Consider the following 21,003-nt stretch of genomic DNA (forward strand, 5'->3'; position numbering starts at 1 on the left):
GGTGCGGTAAATATTACAATTTCAGTTTTGCACATAGCTCCTTACTAGCCAAGTTTCGACAACTACCACCAACGATGATCACCTTGCATGCTTTGCTAGGACCAACGATAGCCTTTGCTTGGAACAAGTTGCAGTGATGATTCTCAAGACTAGGCATGACATTCAGCACCCTTTGCGAACACACAATAGTAGGAAATTATGTCGCGTAGGCATCAACAACACCTTCATCATAAGCATCTTCATCCTCCAAAGGTTCAGATTCAGGATCAGCATCATCACTGATCTCATACTCCAGATCCTCATTCACCAACATAACCTTCTTATTGGGATAGTCGCGCTTGAAGTGACCCTTGCCACCACATGTATGACAATTCATATCCCTGTTTCTTGCTGTAGACATAGAGGAACCGGCAGCACTAGCAGCAGATTGTGCCGGTTTCTTGGCATTGATAACAGCAGATTCGGGCTTGCTTGAAGAAGTACCATGAACACCCGAAGAAGGACTTGTTGTTGGCGGCCCACCCGATGGGCGTGGCGTGAAACGACCACAAGCCGAAGTGGAACGAGCAGCAAACTTCGCGTTTTCGGCTAACTGAAGTTCAACCTCCCGTGCATGATGTAGCAACTCGGTCATGTCATAATATTGGTGATGCCGAACGATACACTTGATATTGTATGTCAAACCAGAAAGAAACCGCCGCATGGTTTGTTCTAGTTACTCACGAACTCTAGCACGCTGCATAATCAACTCCATCTCCTAAAAATAATCATCCATGGACATAGTGCCTTGCCTCAAATTCTGCAACTTATCATAGAGAGAATGCATATAGTTGCGAGGAATAAAACGTTCCCGCATCACTTCCTTCATAGTTCTCCACGTGATGATTGGGGGATCACCTTCTTCCTGCCTAGTACGCACAATGTTATCCCACCAACACAAAGCATATCCATCAAACTCCGAAGAAGCTAATTTGATTTTTCTGTCCTCGGTGTACTCATGCAAACGCCATAATTTCTCTATCTTCAGCTCCCAAATAAGATATTCTTCAACATCAGTAGAGCCCTCAAACTTGGGAATAGAAAACTTCGGTTTGCCCAGCCCGTCATCATCATGATGAGCGTGATGTCCATCATCATGATCAAACTCAAGGCGTGCATGACCCATAGGGAAGGCACCAGCATGGCCATTCCCACGACCTCCATCACCACGGCCACCTCCATGGCCAAAACCCATTGGCGCATTGTGATGCCGATCCTGATTTTGCTGCTGGCCACACACATTATGGGCTGCACCACCATCATTAACGCTAGCATCATCATCATCATGGTGCTGATCTCGCTGTTGTTGGCGCTCAACGAGCATGCGCAAATCAATCACCGCTTGCGTCAAATCATCGAGACAGCGCTGCATGGTGGTCACGTGACCTTGGGTCGCTTGAGCCGTGTTAATGGCCTCATCAACCTTCATCTCCACTTGTTGCAAATCTGAGGATATGGGTTCAACCGCCTGATTTATCTTGAACTTCAAGTGATCACGGAGGGCTTCATATTCATGCCAATGCACCACCTCAATAGCAGCCTTCTTCTGCAAAACATCACTTGCACCATCCTTGGTCTACATGATTAGAGCACAAAAAGGAAAAATATATGTGGTAAACTCTCAACTCACTCAAAACTGATAGAAACAATGTATCTTACCGTTCCAAAGTGAATTAGTATAGCTTACCAACTTGTAGGGCAGAACATGCACGGATGTGATGAAACAAATACCAAGGGAGAGATTATCACACGACAAACCAGGGTATATGGTGGAGCTTGGTGAGGATACCTAACAACACCAATTCACAAAACCTAGTGCTGGTCGTATGACACACTACTCATGGGAAACGCACACACAAAGATAAGTGGGGCAAAAGCAACCAAAGGAACGAGCTTAAAATGTGAGATATATGTCGGAGTAATGCTCGTGTTGCAAATGCACTAGAAGACACGCTAGCAAAGCTCAAGCTATCCGGGCACAAGATTGCTCCAACTAGTAGGTAGAACAACTCAAAACAGTAAATTTGTAGCACAGCTTTCGGCCACGATTCTGCTCAAAAAAAATTCCGTTACAACGGCGGATGGCTAAAAACAATCCTGGAAGTGTAAAAATAGTATAGGCTCGAAAAAAATTCGGAGGGGTTTCTAGACTCTTTTTTTTTGCTATCCCCCTCATCTTTCCTTGCGACCGAACTTTCCGTACTCATATCAACTGATAGATAAGATTGGTATGGGAAGCAAACTTGTATAAAGGTAACACAAAGAGCAGCCCATAGAGCCAAGTATGCTAGTCTCGTGGGAAGGTTCCTACTCTTATATGATAGAAAGGATGTGGCTAAGGTTAATAAACGGAAAAGAAAAGGACATTAGTCTGATTCGGATTGCAACAAACGCGGAAAGGAAAAACCGTGTGAAAAGAAACACGAATTTGGAAACTAACTCAACTCGGATTCGAATAGGAAACTAACTCAACTCGGATTTGGAAAAAGGACTCAAACTGCAACTTGACGCGGACGAAAACAAAATAGATCTCCACGACTCCGACTAGAACAAGAACTCCTCAGAACAAAGCCTAACCGGAAGAGAAAGTTACGCACAGGAAGGACTACAACCAGTATAAGAACTAGATGAACCGATGCAACTAGGCTGTGGCAAAAATCTAATCCTAATATTTTTTTTGGCTTTTTCTGTATAGGACGAAAACAAACTAATCTATGGGATGGAATTTGCTCACCGAGTAAACACTGGAAATCTGATACCAAGATGATATGGGGTGGTTCGATCTTCTCATTGAGCTTGTAGTAGATAGATGATAACTCGCGAGACGCTAACGAATCTCTGACTGGTTCCTTACTGCCAATGCAACAATTCTCAACCCGATATTCGCAACATCACACGCTTACGCACGTAGCCGCCGACCACGAAGCGGTTCTGCAATCTACCAATTCCCAATGGAACAATAGATAGCACTTGAATCTTCAGTAGCAAAAACACCAGATCGCAACAAAATGGTGAAGGTAAATTCCTGATCGAATCAAAGAGTAATATAATTTCAGATGAATGCTTGTAGCAGTTTAACAAAAGGTTCTGAATAATCTAAACCTGGTCTAACCCTAATCCTGGGCGTCCCTCAACTTATATAGGAGGTTGGACGTCCAGCAACCTAATTGGACTCGGACTCGAACTTGGTTCAACCCAAACTTGATACAAACTGACCCAAAACGTTGGGTTCAGCCCAAACTATGAGCACGCAGGCCCAACTCACACTTAGGCAAATAGACCATGTCGTAGGCAGCCCTATGTGTGTCACATGCTCCTCGACGTGCGTTGTTGACTTAGACATGTTTGACGTGTCGTAGGTCTTGTCCTAACATCAGCCACGACAACTTGTATTTCTGGTTGATTTCTTCCTCTTCATGTGGTGCGCCAGCCTCCCTCTCCTCGCTCGCACTCTTCTTGATATTGGAAATCAACGACAATGGATCTTGCTACAACTCTCCTCCTCCACGTGCAAGGCTTGAATCATCTTCAAATCTGATCATACATAAATGCATAGACTTAGGTAGTATAAAGCTCTCACCAATTAAAACATTAGATTCAATTAAGAGTGAGTTCACCTGTTGGTCAAGTAGCTTTGCACGTGCTCTTGTTATTGGCTCAAGTCTAACTTCATTGGGCTTGTCTTGTGCAGCAACATCATCAATTGGAGTTTTGGGTCAGCTTGTATCAAGTTTGGGTTGAACCAAGTTCAAGTCCGAGTCCAATTAGGTTGCTTGACGTCCAACCTCCTATATAAGTTGAGAGACGCCCACGATTAGGGTTAGACCATGTTTAGATTATTCAGAACCTTTCGTTGAACTGCTACAAGCATACATCTGAAATTATATTTCTCTTTGATTCGATTAGGAATTTACCTTCACCATTTTGTTGCGATCTGGTGTTTTTAATACTGAAGATTCAAGTGCTATCTATTGTTCCATTGGGAATTGGTAGATTGCAGAACCGCTTCGTGGTCGGCGGCTACGTGCGCAAGCGTGTGATGTTGCATTGGCAGCAAGGGACCAGCCAGAGATTCGTTAGCGTCTCGCAAGTTATCATCTATCACCACGCCATATCATCGTGGTATCAGATTTCCAGCGTTTACTTGATGAGCAAATTCCATCCCATAGCTTAGTTTGTTTTCGTCTTATACAGAAAAAGCCAAAAAAATATTAGGATTAGATTTTTGCCATAGCCTAGTTGCATCGGTTCATCTAGTTCTTGTGCTGGTCGTAGTCCTTCCTTTGCGTAACTTTCTCTTCCGGTTAGGGTTTGTTCCGAGGAGTTCTTGTTCTAGTCAGAGTCAGGGAGAGCTATATTGTTTTCGTCTGCGTCAAGTTACAGTTTGAGTCCTTTTCCAAATCCGAGTTGAGTTAGTTTCCGTTTCGAGATCGTGTTCCTTTTCACGCGGTGTTTCCTTTGCACGTTTGTTGCAATCCGAATCACTCTAGAATTCCTCTTTCGTTTCCGCTTGTTAACCCTAGACACAACATTTCTATCATATAAGTGTAGGAACCATCCCACGAGACTAGCATATTTGTGCTCTACAGGCTGCTCTTTGTTTTACCTTTATACAAGTTTGCTTCCCATACCAATCCGATTTGTAAGTTGATCTGAGTCCGGAAAGTTTGGCCGCAAGGAAAGAGGAGGGGGACAGCAAAAAAAAAAGAGTCTGGAAACCTCTCCGAAATATTTTCGAGCCTATACCGTTTTTACACTTCCGGGATTGTTTCTAGTCATCCGCCGTTGTAGCGGGAAATTTTGAGAAGAAACGTGGCTGAAAGCTGTGCTACAAATTTGCTGTTTTGAGTTGTCTACCTACTAGTTGGAGCAATCTTGTGCCCGGATACCTTGACTTTGCTAGCGTCTCTTCTAGTGCATTTGCAACACGAGCATAACTCCGACATATATTTCACATTTTCAGCTCGTTCCTTTCGTTGCTTTTGCCCCACTTATCTTTGTGTGTGCGTTTCCTGTGAGTAGTGTATCATACGATTAGCACTATGATTTGTGAATTGGTGTTGTTAGGTATCCCGACCAAGCTACACCATATACCCTGGTTTGTCTTGTGATAATCTCTCCCTTGGTATTCGCTTCATCACATCCGTACACGTTCTGCCCATCCAAGTTGGTAAGCTATACTAATTAACATCAGCATAAACCTCCTTTCAAGCTGGTAACGAGTCTGTTCGGTTCGTTAAGAATTCAGATCGCTAAGCTCGGTTCGTTAAGAATTCAGATCGCTAAGCTCGGTTCGTTAAGATCGTTATCGTTAACGATCTAAAATCGTTGTTTGGCTCGGTTCAATAAGAGCTCGCAAGCGCTCGTTAAGCTCCTTCAAAAATCGTTAATATAAATAGATGGCATGCTGATGCTGATCTAACCTTTTTGGCATGATCCATTTTGATCGGGACAAATTTTGGCAAAAAAACAAAATATATTAGAAGCTATATAAACGAGGCTATAGAGATTGAAATAACACACAAAGAAAGCATTTGCTACTGACATTTTTTTTTAGAGGAAGCACTTGCGACAACAAGGCTCGCTGGAGGTGCTTCTCAGAGGCTGGCTGACTAATGGGCTGGGGGTGGGGCGTTGGGCTGCTTGAGCACTTGGGCTGCTGGTGGGCCTGATGCCGTAAGAGATGAGCTCGCTAACAAGTTTAACCGGCGTTCAGTATGTCGCTCATTAAGATCGTTGATGAAAGGAAATTCGGTTTGGTTCTTTATTAACAAACAGACTCCTTCTTCTTGGTAAAAAAGAAGTCCTTAAACGAGAGTTGGGCAACAACTCCGAATCTAACGAGAAAAAGATGGCTCCGCCGAAACACTACGGGAGTCGGAAGATGAGACCCGATCGGGCACCCATCGGGCAAGGAATCGAAGCCACGACCGTTTCCTCTGTCTCCCAGGCGCGGCCACGGCTGGTCCCCTCTCCCGTTTTCGAGCCACCACCGTCTCCTCCTAGGGCTAAATTACACGAGGAGATGGCGAATTGTTAGAATAAACTGATGAGACAGACTGCGAGAGAGAATGGTGGCGGCGCCTAAGGCTTAGTAGAGAGAACGAGAGATGATGGCCGAGTGTAGAAATGGAGATGGGAGAAGGCGCCTCGATACAACTCTTCTGTGAGCCTGATGGAGCGAGAGAGATGGCTAAATAGGCCAAGTTGATGGGTCATCGAGTCAGGGCTACTGGGCAAATTTTGCATTTGGTCTTTATTTATTTTTTTACAACAAGGTTCATCCGTTAATCCTTATTGCATCAAAGAGTCCACATTTCATTAAAAAAAATTCAAAGAATCCACATATTATATAATAAAAATAATATTTATTTAATTAAAATATTAACTGGGCGACTCATCGAGTATCCACGGGTATAAACCTATACCCATACCCTATCCATGACTAATCGGGCAATCCATCGGGTATACTCATGGGCGTAAACGTCGACCCATATCCTACCCATTTGAGTCAGATATCCGCGGGCGAGTTGTCACTTTTAATACTTGCCGGCCATATAAGACTGACTCCAACCGTCAGCAGAGATAGGACTACGAGCAGACAGATAGCCGAGAGGCCAACGACGTCAAGTCGTCTGAACTGCCCACAAGTCAGATCCGCCGAACAACTCGAGCAAATAATTAGAAAAAAAATACACGTGCACTGCCAGTTTATTAATTAGGCTTGATTTAATCTAATATTGATAAGCTCCTTCAGAAAATCAGGAAAAACAAAATAGTCATACTGAACAAAATAATCAAATGTCTATACTCATAAACGAACATTCAGCTGTCAAAACATAAATTTGTTGCCCTTGTAACTCTTTGTTTTAATGGCTGAAGTGAGATAGTGGAGAGAATTAAAAAAATAAGTGATTCCGTCTCAAAACTTTTTTGATCGGGTGATGTTATATAATTTTTAGAAGGAAATGCATTGTTTTATTTTGAGAGACTAGAGTATAGAGACACAATCTTCGAAAAGAAACATTTTTTAAAGAGATATTTGGTGATCATTAAAGAAGAGCAAAGAGAGGTTTTGATGCATGTTTTTGAAGGTATCATTTTATTTTGTTGTTCCGTCACAACGCATGAGCATTTCATCTGGTTCGTAGAAAAAGCACGTACGTTTATAATTGCCTTCCAAATCAAACGTCGTAACAGAGTGCAAATACATTACATTCCGACTTAACACGTCCAAACAAATTATAGCAGCAATAATAGCAGCTACGATCGGATCTATACGATACAAAACCAAAAAAACAGGGGACGATGGATCATAGAGTTGTCTTGGAGGCCCTCCTGACCAGGACAGCCCAGCACATGAGCCTGTACACAAAGAAGAAGCCCACCATGACCCCGACATTGACCCACTTCATGCCCTCGTCGATCCCTCTCCCCTTGAGCACATCGCCGCCGGTGCTCAAGCACACGCCGTTGACAGCGTCCCCTCCCGTCCACGCCACGCAGCTAGCCCTGGCCCTGCCTCCGTACTCGTTGATGAGCAGCAGGTCCAGCGGGTACCTGTACATGGAGACGTAGTACATGAAGGCCCAGTACCTCGGGATGCTGTCCTTGGGGATGAAGTAGCCGGAGAAGAGGAAGAAGACCCCGAGGAAGATGCAGATGAGGGAGTTGCCGAGGATGAAGTCGGGGGACACTGCGCTGAGGAAGAGCACGAGGGAGCTGGCCATCATGACGATGAGCCAGACGGCGAGGACGAAGAAGGCGAAGGCCTCGAGGGAGGCCCGCAGGCCCACGAGCCAGTAGACGGGCGCCGAGAAGAGGATCGCCACGGCGAGGAGGCACGGCGCGAACACGAGCGCGTTGGCGACAACGTAGGAGGAGAGGCGGTAGGCGCGGCGGGAGGCCTCGCGCATGAGCACCCGGCGCTCGTGGAGGAGGATGGGGAGCGCCTCCACTGTGGAGGAGAGGAGGAAGCTGAGGCTGAAGGCGAAGAGACCCAGCCGGAGCGCCACGCCGTCCGGGTCGTCGGGCCGTGCCCGGAAGAAGACGCTGCCCAGGCCCAGCCCGCCCACCACGGCCTGCGCGGCCCGCGCCGCGAAGAGCTGCTTCGTGCGGTACATGGTCCGCCAGCAGCGCACCGTCAGCACCCAGACCTCCTCGGCCCGGCCGCAGTGGTAGTGCCCGTGCCCCTGCTGCTGCTGTTGCTCGTCCTGGAGTAGGAGTACCCCCCCAAGTGAGCCCCGGCTGTCGTCCTCGTAATCGTGAAGCCGATGATCCTGGATGCGCGCGGCAGCCGGGAGGAAGAACTTGGCGTGGTCAGCGTGGAGCTGGTCGGTGACCTCCATGGCGAGCTCCAGCGGGTTGAGCTGCGTGGGGATCTTGTGGCCCAGCCGGGCAAGCGCGTCCTCCAGCGTGGCGAGCGTGCCCAGGTGCGCGACGCGGCCGCGGGAGAGCAGCAGCAGCGAGGACACGTAGGCGGCGAGCATCCGGTAGCTGGGCTGGTGGATGCTGAGCACCACCACCTGCCGCCGCGCGCGCGCCACCTCGTGCAGCAGCGCCAGCACGTCCGTGGCGGACCGGCTGTCCAGCCCGGACGTGGGCTCGTCCAGCAGCAGCACCGGCGGGTCGTGCACCATGTCCACCGCGATGGACACCCGCTTCCGCTCGCCCCCGGACACCCCGCGGGACTCGTCCCCGCCGCCCACATAGCTGTCGGCCACGTCGGACAGGCGGAGCTCCTGCAGCAGGGCCTCCACCCTCTCGCGCCGCTCAAGCGGGGACGAGGACCGCAGCCTGAAGCGGGCGGCGAAGTGAACGGTCTCGCGGACGGTGAGCAGCGGGAGGAGGTTGTCGTCCTGCGTCACGAAGCCGCACGCCCTGCGCAGCTGCGCGCGGGACGTGACCGCGCGCCCGTTGATGGACACGGTGGCGTTGTTGGCGGTGATCTCGGAGCCGGTCCCGCGGCCTGACAGGATGCGGAGGAGCGTCGACTTGCCGGCGCCGCTGGGGCCTACCACGGCCAGGATGCTGGAGCTGGACGCGGTGAAGGAGACCGAGTTAAGGAGTCCCTCGGCGCGCGCGTTGGGGATCTGGGAGGAGGACATGAATGGGAAGAAGGCCGTGTTGGCTCCGCGAGGCGCGGAGCAGGAGATATTGTTGACGGCGAGGGTGTATTGTGGAGGGGGTGATTGGTAGGAGGAGAAGGAAGGGGATGCGGAGTCCGGCGGCGACGAAGAGGACGCGGAAGTCGAGAGGAGGAGCGCCGGGTCCAGCTCCGACGACAGGTCCTCCATGGCTGCACCCGTGAGGGGGCGAAGTGGTGAGTTAGAGATGGTAGCTAGCTCAAGCAGTACAGGAGCGGGAAACTGCTTCATCGGAAGCTGCAAATAGCTGTGACAGCTATCTCTCTCTCTTAAGGAACTGCTAATTGGTCTTTCTTGGACGTGTTGTGCACTCATAGCTTGGTTGTTCGTATCGTACAGCATTTCTAGAACAGAGGCAGCGACGCTCGGCTAAATTCACACCAATTAGGACTATGTCGAGTTGTCGACTACTGGCAAATTAACAATGCAGCTCTTGTGCGTTGCCTTGTGCCTGCCAAATCGTAACTACTTGGTGATTTAGGGGAGTAAAACCCGTTAGGTGATCGCCGGTCAACAAGGCTGTTCGGAAAGCGGAGAACGATGGGCAAAGAGTGACGGAAATGTTCTCTGTTTGGGTGAGGAGCCGTTGCGACTTGTGAGCTACTGTGACCTAACTGAATGTTTCGTGTCATTTGTGTTGTGTGTGCACCCTTGGCGGTTGGACCTAACCGCCCGCTCTTAACCAATCTGAATTGGCTCTCATTCGTGAAGGGTGCCTTGGGCGTACATTGTCACAGGTCAGGGATGAAAGACGTCGTAGAGCATGAGAAAGTGTTGTCCTGGGTAAAATGCAAGGAAACCATAAAGGATCACCGCGCCACGAGATGAACCGTCTCCGTGTCATGTGAGGTGGACAGACGCTCTTCTTTTCTCAGGGCATCAAATGGCACCAACAAGAGAATTGTACTTCGGTACTCACCCTACTTGAACTTTTTCCGAAGAATCGGATAGCCAAATACTCAGTCTATACATGTAAACAATTTACAACACAACAGTTATACCGATAGGCAGAATCGCCATAAGTGATCTCGACACTCTGGCCATTTAGAATAAACCGTGTCTACTTTGCATCTCGATCTACAATTAGCATCAAATATTCTGCACCGGTTGCTTGTTGGACCTTTACCCACAGATTAAAGGAAAATTAGGAGGAACACATTCTAAAATTGATGCGCTTGCTTATGCATTTACAGGGCACATTAGCCAACTGCCAAGAACCATTTACATCCCTTCGGCGTGAGCAATCTACTTTCCACACGAGAAAAAGGAAGAGGAAAAGAATCATGTAAGAGAAAAATGCAAAGCCCACATTTCCCAAACAGCAGGCCCCTCTTCTTTCAGGCCCTAATTAATCCCGTAGGCAGGTTCTCTAAGTCAGTGAGGTACATCACTATCAATACTCGCAACCGATTTGTCAACCACGCGAACGTTATACAGCTCGTAAACCCTTGCCCGATTCTCTTGCCACCATTGTTCTGCTTGCGTCTCACTGAAACGCTTCCGGCTGCATGCAGAAAATAGAATGAGTGAAAAGTTGCAACAGAAACTACAATCAGCAGTTTTAACAGCACAACAAAACTTCAGTTTTCTAAGCAATAGTACAGAGTAGAGGAGCATATTAAAAAAATTCTTTAGATACTTAATCTATCAGATAACTATAATATTTCTTTAGATAGTTCATCTCCAGAAGACAAATCAAGCATGCCAAAATCAATGCATATTTAAATACAAACAGCAATTCTTATCTCCAGAATTGGCTAACAATGATTTTGTAAGTCATTTCATAATTAAACAGGTCGTCCTCTATATATAACCTAACCAACACCATATTTGTTCCAAATACTTGCAGAGACCAGAAATAGGGTCAGTTACACTACATGACGAATCAAATCAACAAAATGCATAATATTATCTAGCAGTCTACGACCAAAACATACAAGTATTGTGTCCATACACCATCAATGATAAGTCCTTGAGCTGATGCATTCTCAATGGGAGTAATAGGAACGTACCTGAACCGGACCCTCTTGAGATCTCTAGCCCCACCAGGCAGGGCAGTAAGGGTGATGTAGACCCCTGGCTCATCTTGCTCTACCCATTCAGACTCAAGCTTAGAGTCTGAGTCAGGCTGCCTGGTTCCGTTCTTGCCAACTTCCAAGTGAGTCTTATTTCTAACTGAACTTGGTCCATTAGAAACAATCGACCCATTAGATCCGTTCGAATATGGCTCTCCAGAACTTCTTGGGCTGCCTAAATTTTCATATGCCATTGATATATCACTTGGAAGAGGAATTCCAGAAAGCGGCGGTAGCCTATTGTGCTTAACTGGTACTGCTACTGCTCCCTCAGGTAGCTTCTCTGCCATACACTTCAACTGTTGCAGGAAAAAAAAAAGAGTTATTCATGAATACTTGACATGTTGAACTGGATAATCGTTCAAGTTTAAGATCATCATGCCCTTTTAGTGTTTGTTAATACGAAAACACCACCCTTCAAACCCCTCTTTTTAGTCTGCACCCTGTGCAACTGCACTAAAGTAGCACGGTTGCCTTCGTTTGTTCCAGTGTATGAACACCATTTACATATTCGACGGCTCCAACTTGAGGAGTTGTAGAGTGGTCAGAGTCCGTTAAAGGAAACATACTGCCTTCAACCAATGTGCAAATCTCTTGATTTTGAGCCATTCAATTTCAATCAAAGAGGTTTGGCCAGACATGTACGTAAGTTTGTTAATTTGCAGATGTTTGTAGAGTAGACATTCATTGACTGAAATATAAATATGGCAAAAGAATATCCTTACAAATAAGTAATCTGATCTGTACGCAAGTTTGTTAATTTGTAGATGTTTGTAGAGTAGACATACTGACTGGAATATAAAATATGATAAAAGAACATCCTTCAAGTAAGTAATCTTACTTGTGCAGTTAGCGACTTGATTACTTCTTTTGCAGCTTTGCACTTTGCAGTTTCCTCCCCTGCAATGGAAATAGCTTCCTTCAACTGTTTAGTTGTTCTCTCCAATTCAACTTCCAGTAGATGAGACTTCCGAGTAAGATTTTCCACCTTGAATATTGAACTTAATTAGAAACTCCACAGGTGAACAAATTCCTCACTTTAAAGAAAAACGGGAATTTCATGATCTATCACTGCAATATTTTACACAGTGAATAATACCAATTAGGGCCTGCTTGGATTGTTGTATTTTTAGTGGGAGGGTTGGTATTTAGTTCAACATAGGGGGAAGTTGAACTAAATACCACTATACCAGCCCCTACAACAAAAGGTACAACATTCCAAGCAGGGCCTTAGGTGCAAACTAGTGTCACAATATCTTTCTACCTTATACAGTGACTGGACACTGGATCGGCTGTAAAATAATAGAGCAGAAGGAAAAACAGGAGTATGTACAAAAACTTCTCAATTGTCATGTTAGTTTATGACAGAAAGTTTGAGTTCCCATTTAGAAGTTAACCATTTAGTGTGTCTGTTTTATCGAATTCAAGGTAGAGAATGATGACCAATATTTGCTATGTGCATACAGGCATAGAACTTAATTATAATGGATACACATTAGAAACACTGATTGAATAGAAAAAAAAATCAAGATCTGTACCTGAGATCTCAAATTTATAACTTCTTGGTTTAAACCATCCTTCATCGGCTTTGCACCATCTACAACAACTCTTGGAGAGGTTAGACCACCCAAGGTAGGTGTTGGAGTTGTAGATCGAGGAGGGCTTGATCTTCTTGAAACAGGTGATGTTGCCCTAGAAACAATTCTTGATCCAGGAACTGATGCTGAGAAAAATTTCTTTGATGAGCCAAAAGATTTTGAAATGTTGAGCCCGCTCCAGTGAGAACTACCATTTGGAATAGGGGAAACACGACTGCTGTTAAATTCAAACTTCTTATTTTTCTTTGAATATCTGCTGTCCATGTTCTTGAAAGATTCCATTGATGACAATCTAGACAATTGGACATTTGATCTTGTCTCCAACTCCTCGTTGATAGGATCATTAAACCCTTGCAACACAGCTCCTCGCTTTGCTGAAGAATACCTATCTGTCTCGGGTCCCTTATTCAGTTTGCAGTAGCAGTTATCGCAGACACGATAAGGTTTGTTTGGGTTTGGTGCTAATGAAGCCTTCAGAGATTTCTTACTGCTGCAGGAGTGACAAAATACAAGGGCGCAATTGTAGCAATTATGGCGTTTTCTCCTCAGGTTAAATGGCAAGCGGCATCCAGAGCACATGGACTGGTCAACTCCAGACACCCACTTGTGTATGCATATTGCTGCAGTGAAGTTAATTCCGCAAACAACACTCCTAACTTGCTTATCTTTCAGAGCTTCAACCAGCGTAGGAGAATTCCTATCATCAGTATCACCATGTCCTAACCGGCCATTTGCACCTTTACCCCATGTATACACCTCAGTCCTGGAAGTCAAGACAGCGACATGATAAGCGCCACATGAGATCTCCTCCACAAAGTTCTTATGTAGCTTCCCTTCAACACGTGCAGGAACCATACCATCTGCTTGTGGATTTCCAAGCTGACCATAGACAGAACTTCCCATTGTATAAACATGCCCTGAGGTTGTTAGTGCCACTGTGAAACAATGACCACAAGCTACTTGGCAAAAGTTAGGCTCAACCAAAGAAGCTACACATGTTGGGACAAGCCTTGTATCTTTGTCACCATGTCCTAAACGACCTTTATCACCATCACCCCATGTAAAAATCTTGCCAGAAGAACAGTTGCTGGTACTTGAATTTCCAACCATAACTTCAACAACGGCAGCCGTGTGCCAAACACCACAAGCAGCCCGAACTGTCCGTAGCCCTTTGAGGGATTCCACCTCCCTTGGGACCGAAAGACTCTGGCGATCTCCATGACCTAGAACTCCAAAAGAGCCATCTCCAAACGTGAATAGCTGTCCCGCAGAAGTTACTACAGCTGTGTGCCAAGGGCCACATGAGATAGACGAAACATGTATGCCTTCTAATGGCCCATTGAGCCTTTTGGGCATCCAATGACTGACTTCATTCCCATGACCCAAAAGCCCAAAATTAAACGTACCATTTCCCCATGTGTACAGATCTCCAGAAAGTGTAACCGCACATGTATGGTACTCACCACATGCTACTAGCTCGATGTTCATATGAGCAAGAGCTTCAACAAGTTTTGGTTGCGGAACATCACAGTCTACACCATGACCTAGACGACCACCTGATTCCTCACCCCAAGAATAGACCTCTCCCTGCTTGGTGACAAGTGTGGCATGCCTTCCTCCACAAGAAATGTTCTGCACATCAAGTCTACCAGCAAACTCCAGTGGCTTTGGTAGAAGACAATCCATCTTTGCACCTGAGGAATTCCCAAATCTCGAATTGCCACCACCAAGAATTCCCTCCCCAGTTCCCTCTCCCCACATGAAAACATCACCTAGAGCATCACCATCATCATGACCAGAACCATGACTTGAAGAACTAACAGCACTTGATAAACTAACTCGGAAATTGTCCATTGGGAGGCCCCTCGAGTGTCCATTTGTGTTATCTGAGTGCCCAGAAGACACAGAGTGGACTGATCCAACATTAGAATCCGATGGGAAGAAGGGTCTGGGTGGAGCTGTATATGATACGATATCAGAAAAGGCCTTCTCCAAGCCAACCTTTGGTGGACTTCCATATGGACTGCGGAGTCGGTAATTTTCGGCACCATCCTGTAGCATCGCAATTATCAAGAGTTTGTTTTCTATAATAACTAAAGTAGGCAACAGAAATAAAATAGAAAATAGCATGCCTGAAAACAGATATTGTTTCATATACCATTTGACTTTATCAAAGAGAACTACCATTTCCCTTATTTAATTCTGCTGCCCAAACCCATAAATATTTATGTGATGGACTGTAGCGATCATAAAGCACAAACCGGGTCTATAGATAACAAATTACTCATGTTCAAATCTTAACTAGTAGCATAAAACAAAAAAATGGAAAATATCAGAGCAAGTGAAGCAGGAAGAGCTTGGGTTACTCTGTCCGGGCTGACCACAGCACGAGAGTTTGGTGGGTGATGGGTAATACCTTGTGGACACTATCATTGCTACTGAAAGGAGAACTCAAGGGGGAGCTCCTTCTTGTGTAAGTTCTCGGGCTAGTTGTACCAGAGGAAAGCATATCACTTCTTGATTCTGTTCTCCATTTTCTTTGGTGACTACGGGATATCAGTGTTTTTAGCCCAGCAAACCACACTTCAGCTTCATCTTTATCTTTGCATATCTGGTATTCATCAAAAACCACATTAGCAACCAAAATTGATTAGCTAGTGATAAACTAATAGTAGGTGAACACAGGAATTCAGCATGCACCAATTGACAAGTAAACCAATATGTTAAACATTGTATATGAATGAATGGCATAACTTACAATGTCCAATGATCTATCATGAGAAATGAGAGAGAATGACTGGCATTCCTTCTCAGGTCGTGGATACCTCTGAAAAATTGCCTGAATTGACAAAATAGCATTACCATATTAGGACAGCTTTGCAGCACTTCAAGAAACTCGTTGTTAATCTAGTCTGAGTGCTCGATTAGTGATGGAACGTAACAATGCAATGTATGTGTGTGTGTGTTAGGGGGGGAGGCTGATTGTTGGGAACAGATGAGACTGCATATGTACCTCCAGAAGTTGTGAATCTGAAGGAATGTGATAAACTAAAATTTTGCAGGAAAGAGTTCGGTATGTGGGCTGGATTATGGACTGCATGCCGCTATGGGTATCTACCCGATGGGTAATTTTTTTTTCTTTTTTTGAGAAGTCAGACGGGTAAATTGATTGGTGGGATCTGGTCTGTTAATCATTCTGCAAAAAAAAATCTAGAAAGCACGAAAGCACTACTCAACAAAATTAGTACCAAGCTCACATCAGGGTAAAAGCTGAAAAAAGCCCCATAGACATATTCAGTAGTTATTACCAAGAGTTATTGTAGCTTAGTTGCTTTAACCAATTTGACTTGTACATTTGTGCACAATACCAATTAAATGTATCTACCCAAATCAGTGTTCTTTAAATAGTAACTCACGGTTCTTTGTCCAGGAATTATTCTGGACACGTGGTTCAATCTTAGCTGCTTCTCCTCTTTCCCTGAGAACCAAATCAATATAGATTCATCCTGGAGGAGCAGAAAGAGTACCAAAGATATTCATAAGTGAACAGGACAAACAGGACTGGTGTGATAACTCTGTAATAAAGAAAATGCAACTGAAGCTCACATTGGAAAGCCTAAAGGGACAAAATTTTGGCTTCCCTCTGCGTCCGTACTTCAGCAAGTATGCTCCTTTCTTGAGAGCAGTGATGGCCTGCAATATCAGTGGGGAGTAAAGTTGTATCAAGCATCAGTAACTAGCATCTGAGTTACTATTCTACCGAACTAAATCAGGAAACATCAGTATTTTTTGTATATCAAAGGAGAAACCTTAGAACACAACAAAATATTAACATGTGTTTAAAGTATCCATTAATGAATTCAATTATAACTGGTCTTTCATGCAGTTTCAATCAATTTAGAAATGGAAAACGAGCAACATATCATTGTAGACTGCAACACCGATCAATTAAGATTTGAGAGAATCAAAATTGTTATTCAAGCTATAACAGGGAAGGAGAACATTACTGGAGGTAGCTTCTCAGTGCACAAGAGAACAAATAGATAGTAAAAAACAGAAAGCATGTGCAAAGTTGTCATTTATTAATATGCCACATGAACTAACAATTCCACAGGAAATTTGCTTTTTGATAGTCAAATATGCAAAAAAAATGCGGGGAAAATATGCAAAATAACATAGGACAATTTTGGATTCATTGAAGTACTCATGAAGACATATGCATTTGGTATAGTCCGGCCACATTTGGTACCTTCTCTCAAGTTAAGGACTACATCAAAATTCCTCGCTATACCACACATGCAATGAGGGAACAAAGCAACCCTCAATAGAAGGGGAAAGAATTTTCTAACCCTATCAGAGTGGGAATTATCTGTCAGTAATAACCACAGGCAATATAGTATTGATTCAACTAGCTAATGGCACGACCTTTCGAAGCAAACTCACGCACCAAAGCCCAATACTGGATGTGGGCCAATTCTAATAAACTCGCAGCTAGATCAAAGGAACTGCCGCAGGAACCAATTCAATCATAGAAACTGCTCTCTCAAAGCATAGTATCAATTAGCATTTTAGCAAACAGCCTAATTGAAGCACGTTTGTCACAAATATCCTCTGGAATATCTCCAAACCAAAGGCCAAAATTACAGCCCCTACTTGTATCACAGCTGAATCTGCAAAGTCCCCCACAATTACAGGGGAAAACTGCAGGCGCCACGGAGTAGAATTCAGAAACACACGAGCATATAAACATACATGGCAAACAAATGCATCCACATCCGACTATCCCACTATCTAAGGGTCTCCGACCGTGCGGGAGGCCACACGGAAAGGCCGCGCCGGGAATACCCCGGCAACACGAGCCGAACACGCTGGGGATCGCGACCGCTCACCTGCTCGATGTCGCGCTCCACGGGCCCGGCCCGGCCGCCGCCGAGATCCGACGACGCGTCCGACATCATCAGCGCCTGCCGCGGCGTCAGCCCACCGCCCTCCTCATCGCGCCCCGCGCCAGAGTCACCTAGTGCCTCGCTCCTAGAGCGTACCAGCGTCAGCCGGCGCCAATGGGGCCCGGACTCGTCCCCGTCGGGGGCACGCTGGAATTAAGGAGCCGGAAGCGGCGACCCCGCAGCAGACGGCGCCCCGCGGCGAGGGGCAGGGTTCAGAGGCAGGAATAAACGGGATCCGAGCGCGGGGAGAGGCGAGACCGTGCGAGGGGTTTGGGAGCGGAAGCGACTATCGGAGCTAGAGGGAGATCGAGAGGAAGTAGGAGGAGGAGAATAGGGGAAGGAGGAAGGAACGGAGAGAGGAAGGAGGAGAGGGAGGTGGGACGAGACGAGGGGAAGCGTTCCTTTTTTTTTCCTCTCCTCCACTTTCTCGCGGAGGCTTTTTCCCGGAGCTGTTTAGTGCTAGGTTTGTTACGCGTGCGGCTCTGCGCTGTGATTGCGCTCTTGGCTCTGCGCTGTGCAGCCGTCGCGGCGCTGCCTTTTTACTGGGGCCGTTTGGTTCGGCGACCGTCTGGGAGTACTACGGAGGAGGAGGAGAAGATTGGCGATGGGGCAGCGGTAGCACGGTGATTGGACGGTCTGGGCGTTGAAAAAATCCGTTAGCTGTGGGGCGCAGTAGCTTCACCGAGAGAGGGGAATCTGTTTGTGTGGTGGAAGGGGTTGATTCTCTGCGGCTGGCGACGTGGTTACTGAAAATTGAAAAAATGTTCCTTTTCAGAAATCTTAGTTCAAATTTAATAAAATATGTTTTTTTAATTGGTGCCAATCTCTTTGCATTCAAGCAAACCTAGCGAAATCACTTCGGCATTTAAGGAGTTCACGCTGAAGTTATTAGCGCTACGATATGAGATATGTCGAGATTCACGGGTGCCGTGTGCTGATCTCACATCGGTGCCTTTGACCTAGCCAAGTTTAGCCCCAAAAAAAGAAACAAACCGAGTGAAATCATTTTGGCATTTAAGGAGTTCGTTCAAGAGTTATTAGCGCTAAGATATCAGAGGCATCGAGATTCACACACACACGGTATGAGTCTCGCGTTTGACCTAGCCAAGTTGAGCACCCAAAATGATTGGCGATCAAAACAAATTTTTTTTGAAACGGAGGCAAAAGCTTTGCCTCATCTCATTAAATAAGGAGTTCAAACAAGGTTGAAAGGAAAAAGGAAAGAAAAAAAAGGCAACAAAAGCCTACTCTCCCGGCATAATACTACTCATATGCTTATCGCCAGCGAGCGCCCAATTGCGAGCTTCATTCTTGATCTTGTAAAAGATAATAAGCGGCATGGTCGAGATGTTACGGAAGACCCTCGCGTTTCTTTCGTTCCAAAGCTCCCAAATGACCAGCATGGCGATAGAAGCAATCGCCTTCCTTCTCATGCCAACTCCCAAGATGTTGGAATCCCACCACTCCCGCACCGAAGTTGGTGTTTTGCCACGAATTTGGGTTGAGCTCTACCAGCCCCAACCAATCCCTAACCATCAGCCAAATGCGGATAGAGAATCTGCAAGAAAAAAGAATACGCGCCGCAGTCTCAGGTTCCCTCTTGCAGAGCTGACATATACCGCAATTCGGCCAACCACGCTTCTCCAGCCTGTCTGCGGTTCAAACTCTGTTGTTGAGCACGAGCCATGCAAAAAACTTGCATTTGGGGGCGTCCAGTTTCCCCACACCGCCGGATTCATGGAGGTGGAAATTAACCCGGCAAATTGCACCTTGTAGGCAGACATGGTTGAGTAGACCCCAGAACTAGAGAGGTTCCAAGATATATCATCGTCGATTCCGTCGTAGAGGTGAACGTCTAAAAGTAGGGTCCAGAGCTTCAGAAAATCTTGCAAGTGCTGGGTGGAAAGACCATGCTGAACATTGATATGAGACACCCAAGCATGACTCGCGTGCGTCTCTTCTTAGAGATAGAGAAAATGGCCGGCGCAATATCCTTACGATTCTGACCTTCAAGCCACGGCGAGTGCCAAAAGCTTGCCTTACGGCCGCCGCCAAGCGAGATAGACATCACCGCGTAGAAAAGGTCCATGTCTGCGTCATCGCACGGTTTGCCAGAGCCCACCCAAGCGCGCTCAGGCTCCTTCCACTCTAACCAAGGCCACCGCAGCCTAAGCGCCCTGGAAAACTTCTTGAGGTCAAGAATCCCCAACCCACCCAAATTGGTTGGGCGACAGACCATGCCCCAATTAATCTTGCACTTGCCACCTGAGACTTTATCGGTGTCGGACCATAGAAAGGCTCTTCTAACTTTATCAATGCTCGCCATGACACCTTGGGGAAGGGCCAGCGAGGTGAGGTGGTAGGTTGCCTGGGCTGAAATGACAGATTTGACAAGAGTGGCACGCCCGGCAGCCATGATGAATTTCCCTTGCCACGTGACTAGTTTTCCGGCAATTTTATCCTCAAGGTGTTAGAAATCAGACCGACGAAGGCGATGCACAGACAGGGGGAGACCAAGGTACCGCATAGGGAAGGAAGAAAGCACAGCCGGAAAGCATTGAAGCACCGAAGAGAGGTCAATACCGGAGCATCTAATGGGAGCAACCGAACTCTTCTCCAAATTTGTCACCGGACCAGTGACTTCGCTGAACCCTGTGTGAGCTGCTTGTTGTCCTCTTTGAAAGGGGCCACAAAAATAGCCGCGTCGTCGGCATAAAGGGAGGTGCGGATGCAAGCGCCACGCCCCCTCAACCTATGCAGATTCCCCCTCTGCGTGGCCAAATCAAGAAGATTTTGAAGAGAGTCGATAGCGAGCACAAAAAGGAGAGGGGAGAGGGGGTCCCCCTGACGAAGGACCCGACCATGCCTGATGGGCGTCCCCGGAATCCCATTGAGCAGCACCCTAGAAGAGGAGGTGCAAAGGAGCGCCGAGAGCATATCTCTGAAACGATAGAAAGGCGCTCAAAACGTAAGTTTTGTATTATGGTCATTCTGGCTAAACTTGAAAAAGAGCCATTTTTCTTGATTCTCACACGTGGTCGTTGTATTATGGTCATTCTGGCAAAACTTGAAAAGGAGTCATTTTTATTGATTCTCACACGTGGTTATGTTACGAATAGATGTTAGAAAGTTAACCTATGGTCGTTTTCTGACATTGCACCTTGTACTTTCCCGCAGTCACAATTTGCTCCAACATTAG

General features: G+C 46.2%; 2 protein-coding genes across 2 annotated transcripts; both read right to left on the reverse strand.

Moving 5' to 3' along the window:
* Positions 1-7,183: 7,183 nt before the first annotated feature.
* Positions 7,184-9,642, reverse strand: LOC100838288 (ABC transporter G family member 23). The gene has a single exon (XM_003568499.4). It carries the CDS (start codon positions 9,525-9,527, stop codon positions 7,353-7,355), a length of 2,175 nt encoding a protein of 724 aa, XP_003568547.3. The 5' UTR covers positions 9,528-9,642; the 3' UTR covers positions 7,184-7,352.
* A 464-nt stretch (positions 9,643-10,106) lies between these two features.
* LOC100838586 (PH, RCC1 and FYVE domains-containing protein 1) lies at positions 10,107-18,269 on the reverse strand. Its single transcript, XM_003568500.4, has 9 exons — positions 17,748-18,269; positions 16,465-16,551; positions 16,275-16,364; positions 15,617-15,697; positions 15,275-15,469; positions 12,799-14,910; positions 12,102-12,248; positions 11,198-11,559; positions 10,107-10,689 (listed from the first exon to the last, which is right to left on the reverse strand). Exons 1-9 carry the CDS (start codon positions 17,814-17,816, stop codon positions 10,560-10,562), a joined length of 3,273 nt encoding a protein of 1,090 aa, XP_003568548.1. The 5' UTR covers positions 17,817-18,269; the 3' UTR covers positions 10,107-10,559.
* Positions 18,270-21,003: the final 2,734 nt, after the last annotated feature.

Source organism: Brachypodium distachyon, chromosome 2 (genome assembly GCF_000005505.3).
Source record: "Brachypodium distachyon strain Bd21 chromosome 2, Brachypodium_distachyon_v3.0, whole genome shotgun sequence".
Lineage (NCBI taxonomy): Eukaryota > Viridiplantae > Streptophyta > Magnoliopsida > Poales > Poaceae > Brachypodium > Brachypodium distachyon.

What these genes read in the sequence shown, in the direction of transcription:
- LOC100838288 (XM_003568499.4), bottom strand. Translation starts at nt 9,527, where the DNA reads ATGCTGTACGATACGAACAACCAAGCTATGAGTGCACAACACGTCCAA.
- LOC100838586 (XM_003568500.4), bottom strand. Translation starts at nt 17,816, where the DNA reads ATGATGTCGGACGCGTCGTCGGATCTCGGCGGCGGCCGGGCCGGGCCC. An exon ending in GTCCCTTTAGGCTTTCCAAT is followed by an intron (nt 16,365 to 16,464) that starts GTGAGCTTCAGT and finishes CTGCTCCTCCAG; the next exon opens with GATGAATCTATATTGATTTG. An exon ending in ATGATAGATCATTGGACATT is followed by an intron (nt 15,470 to 15,616) that starts GTAAGTTATGCC and finishes GATGAATACCAG; the next exon opens with ATATGCAAAGATAAAGATGA.